We start from the raw sequence: 6,560 nt of genomic DNA, 5'->3' as shown, positions 1-6,560 counted from the left end.
AACTTTTCAAATATTCCCAATCTCAGAGCGATCCATGCGAACAAAACCTACCTATTTCAACCCACTCACCTAGTCCCTTTTTTTGGCTATTTTATAAAATAATTTCACCCTCATTGAACAAGCATTTCATCCATGGCTGGGAAAGGTTCCTGGTTGCGAACCCGATTGCATACTCCAGCACATGCGAACCGGTGGTTGGTTCGATAGGAAGTTCACAACCTAGTTGGGAATCCGCACCCGGTGGGAACAGGCTCGTAGACAGATGACTTATAGGCTGCTCTAAAGGCTGGTTAGTAAGGGAGAATCAGAATAAACTTTGTGCCCCTCTGAGTACTGAGCAGTTTTACTGTAACTTCTTAGGACGTCTCTCTTAGCAAACCCTTGTCTATTGAAATATGAGTACACACTGTACGAGGATCCGAAGAAAAAACCCTCATGCGACGATAGATTTAGTCTCTGTATCGGGTTTCAACAGGCAACAAGGTGATAATCGTTCAGGTACCAATCCAGCTAATTCTGTGCAGGCACAGAGAGAGAGAGAGAGAGAGAGAGAGAGAGAGAGAGAGAGAGGTTTTTTTTCATAAATGTCAAGATCAGGTCACGTCATTGCAGGAAAGATTCAGTGGCGATAGGGCTCAAAGGGTTTGGGGTTGCCTCCAATCTTTGCGAAAGCCCTGCATTTGATTTGGATCTCCCCTGTTTCCTTTCCTGTCATGGGAAGTGATGAAAATGGAGGTCATAAGCCTAAATCCTCCACCACTTGTGAATGGACTCCTGATGCTGTCCATTGCTTGCTCGATCGCTATGGCGAGAAATATGCCATCGGAAAAGGCTGCCTCAGAAGTAAAGACTGGGAAGATCTCGTTACAAGTGTGAATGCTGTCTGTGATGGACAAAGTCGCCCTAAAACTCTCAAACAATGCCGGGATAAGGTGGATAGCTTGAAGAAGCGGTATAAGATGGAGAAGGGAAGGGTATTTGGTGTGGGTACGACGTCTTGTACATGGCCTTTCTTCTCAAAACTTGATCAGATAATCCAGTCTGTGCCAAGATCATTGAGTGCTCTGGCAGTTCCTCCACAGAAGCAAGTTAGACCAGCCAATGACCCACTTACTGGACAGAGTGTTTCTCCGATGGAGCTGCAACTGAATGGTAGCATCAATGGAAAAGATGAGGACATGTCAACATCGGTGGACCCGACTACGGATAGCATAAGTGGAGACAGTGAGCACGAAGGCTCTTCTGAGAGGAGTGGTAAGGAGGACTCTTCAGAGGCCGCTTCTGAGGATGAGGACAGCCCTAGCTCTAGTAAGGAGACACAAGGACATATTGTCACTGGTGACTGTTTGAGGAAGTTTGAACAGTTCTCAGAGAGTATGCGCAAATTGCTTGCAGACAAGAAAAGACGAACAAGTTCAAACCCAATACAGGCTATGGCAGATGCAGTGGTTGGATTTTCAGATGTTTATGCAAGGATTGAGCTTGCAAAATTAGAAATCTACACCAGCATGCAGCTAGAAATAGCAAAGCTTGATCGGAAAAGGAAACGGAGAACAAGGAAACATTCTCCTTCAGTTTCATCTAGTTCTTTGTTGAGATGACTGTGGAAAACTCAAGGGCAGCAAATGAAGTTTAACACTTTGGAATGCGATTGAACAACATTCAGAACAATTTTCTCTGTCCAAGAAAGTGCTCATGTTGATACTTATTTTCAATAATTCATGGATGGACCATCTCAAGGTGTATGCAATCTTTTTCATTGTGAACTTTTAATTTGAAACTACATGTTAAGAAGTATCCTGTGAAAGAGAACAAGCAACTTGACTCCTTCAGTTTCATCTTCTTCTTTGCCAAGGTGACTGGAAAGTTCACGGACAGGACATGGAGTTGACATATGGGAATGGAAATAGGCAAGGATTGTGCCAACAAACTTTATCAATGTCCAGGAATGTGTAACATTTTCTGCTGTGTACTTTTATATGAAACTACAATGTATCAAAATATCAATTCCAGCATAGTAGGGATGAGTGCCTGTTAAGGCAACTTGAAAGGAGAATAAATTAATTACCCAGGTTAGCAGAGCAGGTTAAAGGACAAGGCCAGCAGCTGCTTCTCTTAATAAAATAAATATAATTGATCTCTAAAGGTAGGATAAACAATCCTTCCTTTAGGTTTCTCTGTTTTATTCCAGTTGACCACTCAAGAAGTAAAGCTTGTTTGGTCCAGATTAATATCAATTCTTTGAGATACAGATTGAATGGAGTTTGAAAGTTTCTCAGCTTACTTGGATGGTGTCTTCCATTATTTACCATTAATCTCATGGGTACTTTTCCTTCAAATTTACATTATTCATCATTCCTTTCATTGGGTATTGTTGGTTTTACTCCAAATTTTATATTCACAACTGAAGTCTCTTTCAGGACTGGAATTGTGATATCTTTCTGGGATTAGATGCTTATGTAGGTGTTTGTAATCAGTCTTTATTTGTTACTTTCCTTGCTTAGCAATTTTGGAATTGTCACTTTGAGCACTATATGCTTGGACCCTTCTCATTTGTAATGATGTGCTGTTTTATGTGATCATGTGGAGATCTATCACTTGTAGATCTATCACTTTTAGTGGAGGTTCAGTATACGAGTGACAAATAGGCTGTGTGGCCTGAGAATCCTTAATTCAAAACAAATGGGATTTGACAGATGGTAACAGAATTCACAGCTTGCCCAGAGTATTACAATTATGTAACTGATTTGACAGATGGTAACAGAATTCACAGCTTGCCCAGAGTATTACAATTATGTAACTGATTTGGTTGGCTGCATAAATTAAATCAGGATATTAATGTGACTGGACCTGTCTCTTGGACTTTCTGTAGCATGGGTCTGAGCAAGATATGCAAGTTAGTTGGTGTACTATGGAGCTTATCACAGACTTGTTATCCCAATGGACCCATTTTGCAGAGTTCCCTTTTGAAGAGTCTATTTACTTCACAAGTACTTCACAATAAAGGCCATCCTGTGGGGAGAAATGTTGTGTGCACTTCTCATGTGTCGACATGTTTGGACCCTCAAGGGTTTTCTAGTTCCTTGTATCTAGACAGATGTGTAGAGTCTCACTAGTGTGGCCTATGTGCTTTCCTTCTTGGTGCTGCAGTTCCAGGTGGGGTTTTCTTGGTTGTGGTGTTGAAAGATTCACCTACCTAGACTATGATTGATGATACTTAAGAGATTCCCATTGGCACACTCATCACCTGCTCCCAGTTTTGGCTCAACACTTGCAAGGTTGATGCCCACATTCCTGCTCTCACTCTTAACTTGATACCTCCAGTTAGTGTCTTCTTGTCGGGATCACATTGGTGGCTTGCTTCGGTAATTGTTGTATCTTCACTAATAATGTTGGCTTTGTTGTACAAGTTTTTTTGCAAGGTTGCTGTTGTCATGTTAATTGTGGTCTTCACGAGCCCAAATTCTAACCTGGTGTTAAAGCATTGTGCAAGTGATTGGAGTGAGAAGCTGTCTGTTCTCACGTTTACAGCATGCTATTGATTCATCTATCCATCAAGTGGATGAACTAGAAGCTATTGCTTCCTAGGCTCACCTTGGATTTGTGTTATGTACCCATGCAAGGGGCTTTTGACATAGTTGTGTCTTGAGATTTTTAGCCTTAACATATGTTGAGTATCCAAAGGGCTTTGTGCAAGTTATCCGACCCTAACTACCCAAGCCTTGGAAATTCTCTACCAACCTTACCGCCATGTGAATCCTTTGGTGCACACAATGGTACTTTTTTTTGTGTATGGTTGCCTTGTCTCTTGGTTGGCAACTAGCCTCTTTGTGTAGGCTTTCTTTCCCTTGGCCAATCTGAGCACCCAATTGCTTCACCTTGCCATTGTGATTTTGATGCTTTTGTATTTCCCCGTTTTCCTTGTCACACTTAATTGTACTTTACATTGTCTTATATATAATGTAGAAACATCTCTCTCTCTCATAAAGGGTACTTACTTTAATTAGCTAAGAGTACAAGAGTTACAAATGAACTAAAAGGATAATAGAGTAATGGAGGAAATTGCCATATGCTATGAGACCAAATTCTCATAGGGAAGAAGCCTTGCATGTTGCACAATATCAAGTTGCAATGAGGAAGGCCTTTCAATTGAAGCAATATCACTTTGAACATGTGAATGTGAGTTAAAAAAAAAAGCATTTTGGGCGACCTAGTTATGCTAAAAAACCTAGTAGCACGAAAAGTGAAACACTATCTTCATGTGCACTTGCACAGAATTTGAAAATTTTGGCTTACAAGATACCCAATCACAAGGATGCAGAATAGATCCCACCAACCATTGCCAAATCTCTAGCAAAAAAGACAATCTCCCTTGCCACGAGGCAGGAGACAAACATGTGGCAAGAATACTCCACACTTGTAGTGCAAAAGAAGCAAGAGCTATTAGGGATACCATGTCAAGTGACGGTTGTTGAAGCAAGGGGAGAGCCACCAATTAACATTCACCAAAGAAAGATTTTGCATTTAAATGAAGTTATATCAATACATCCCTCCATTATAGTTGATTTCCACCACACCTTGCTTTTATGAAGGCCCCAAATGAAATTTCCCGTAACTGCTAACTGGTGATGATCCTTAATGATAAATTGGATTAGTTGAGGCACACTTTAAAGCCAATTGCTCTATAAGTCTCCAATCCTACTAGGGATTATCTAGAGAGAGTCCAAGAAAGGGTTGCCGATTGTGCAAAGATCTCTCTCTCTCTCTCTCTCTCTCTCGCAAATGTCATTGAATTATGAAGTGCAGTATTTACAATAGGCCAAAAACCCATCTCTTATCCTCAATTATTTTATGTAATTTGGATTAGCTGACCATTTTAGAGAATCCACTGGTTTCGTAAAAGCCTGATCCAACCATGAGGATGAATGTTGAAAAGCAAGCAAAGGGGAAAACAATCTAAAGTGATCCTCCAAAGTTGACCAAATTAGCTTGTAACCTCAATATACCTGCAAGTACTTTCAAACATGACAAAAAGAGTAAACTTGAGGCTAACATGGAATGACGACATAGAGCATTGCCTTCAAATGCAATCTTGCCATGTGGTTGAACTTATCCCTCTCCATGTGCTTCTCTAGCCAATCAAGCAATTTGAATGTGGCCAAAACCTCATCTTGCAAGGAATTAGCTCCCTTTCTCGAATCAGGGGAGTGCCAAATAGTAAAGTCGAGAATCTCCTATCGTGAGGCAATCAAGGGGGAAATAAGAAAAGATTGTGAAGTTTTGAGTGGTTGTGTCAAAATGTGTCTACTTATCTCTCCTTGAGAAACAAACTCTCCCTGCCAATCCTAAGCATGCAAATCTCTCTCTCTACAACTAGTCATAGTGGATTTTTGTGCATTAATATAAATGCATGAAGCCAATCCAAATAGCCTCCAAACAATCATAACCCTATCCAAGTTGGACATATTAACCTTAAATAAATAATCAATGACAGACTTCCCGAAAAGTTTAGCTCCACTTGGAATAGTTGATCCAATGATCTCACCATCAATAGCCAACTTATCCAATGATCTCACCATTAGGGAGAGTATCAAATGAGTTAACAATGCGAACGACAAGGGACTAAGGGAGCATTGCTAATAAAGAGAACAAGATAGAGCAATCTTTTTCAATCACCCCCTATTTGATGCTATGCATGCTATTACATCACGATTGATGCTATCAATGAACAATTGTCAAAGAAAGGACATGCTAACATGATCAAAAGCCTTTTCAATATCTAATTGAATCATAACAACTTGCTAGCTAGAGGCTTTTGGTATAATCTTCCCTAATTCAACATTCATAATATTATGAATAACATTTCTTCCCTTAACGACACCCATTAGGGGAGATATGGACTCCAAAAGGGCTTGATAAGGAATAGATTGAAGGAAGATTACTTTTTGCAATCTTGAATCCCAAGTGGGCCTAGAAGTCATGATGAGGGTGTGAGAGGTTTTGAGCAAAACCAGGGGCGGTAAAAAAAAAAACTAGAGGAAAAAAGAAGCTCGAAATTTAGCTTATTATGTTTGCTTTTTGATTTGTCATCACACAATTGATCTTTAGCCTAATGGTAGGGCTTAACGCCTATAAGCTAGGGATGTGGTTCAAACCCAACACACGGGAGGTTGAAAAGGTAGCATTTTTAATATGATAGTCGCTACCTATAGCTGCAAGTTGCAATGCAAATTGCAATGCTTATCTCCTCAGGGTGAGGCATGTGTTCATATGGCAAAAGAGTCAAAATCCACACATTTCCCATGCTTGATATAAGATGTATTTAAATTGAAGATGCTCACTGTGAAATTTGAAATTTGAAGATTCCTCCAAAATCTATCAACAATACTTGTCCTTTTTGGAGATTTTAATTTGAAAACCACTAAATTTTTTATGAAACCACCTTTCTAGGTTAAGGGAAAAAATGAAGGAGCACACCACCTCCTCTGCCATTGGGCCATGTCATAGCCATAGTAGGCTGTTTCTTACTCTGCCAACTGATCATACTGCTACCCAGTCCA

At 40.2% G+C, this 6,560-nt stretch overlaps 1 protein-coding gene across 3 annotated transcripts; it reads left to right on the top strand.

Annotated features, from left to right (window-relative positions):
* The first annotated feature begins 299 nt into the window (after nt 1-299).
* Nucleotides 300-2,277, top strand: LOC148037145 (trihelix transcription factor ASIL1-like). Of its 3 annotated transcripts, none has more exons than XM_087676084.1 (2): nt 300-483; nt 613-2,277. In XM_087676084.1, exon 2 carries the CDS (start codon nt 714-716, stop codon nt 1,599-1,601), a length of 888 nt encoding a protein of 295 aa, XP_087532210.1. In that variant the 5' UTR covers nt 300-483; nt 613-713; the 3' UTR covers nt 1,602-2,277. The 3 variants fall into 3 exon arrangements, with proteins under 3 accessions (XP_087532210.1, XP_087532208.1, XP_087532209.1); XM_087676082.1 differs by having other exon boundaries at nt 300-498; XM_087676083.1 differs by having other exon boundaries at nt 300-498; nt 598-2,277.
* Nucleotides 2,278-6,560: the final 4,283 nt, after the last annotated feature.

The sequence above is a fragment of the Lygodium microphyllum genome, chromosome 4 (genome assembly GCF_053477565.2).
Source record: "Lygodium microphyllum isolate KBCC chromosome 4, Lygodium_microphyllum_v1.1.10, whole genome shotgun sequence".
Lineage (NCBI taxonomy): Eukaryota > Viridiplantae > Streptophyta > Polypodiopsida > Schizaeales > Lygodiaceae > Lygodium > Lygodium microphyllum.
The sequence above is the reverse complement of the archived record's forward strand: the minus strand, read 5'-3'. Positions and strand labels throughout refer to the sequence as shown.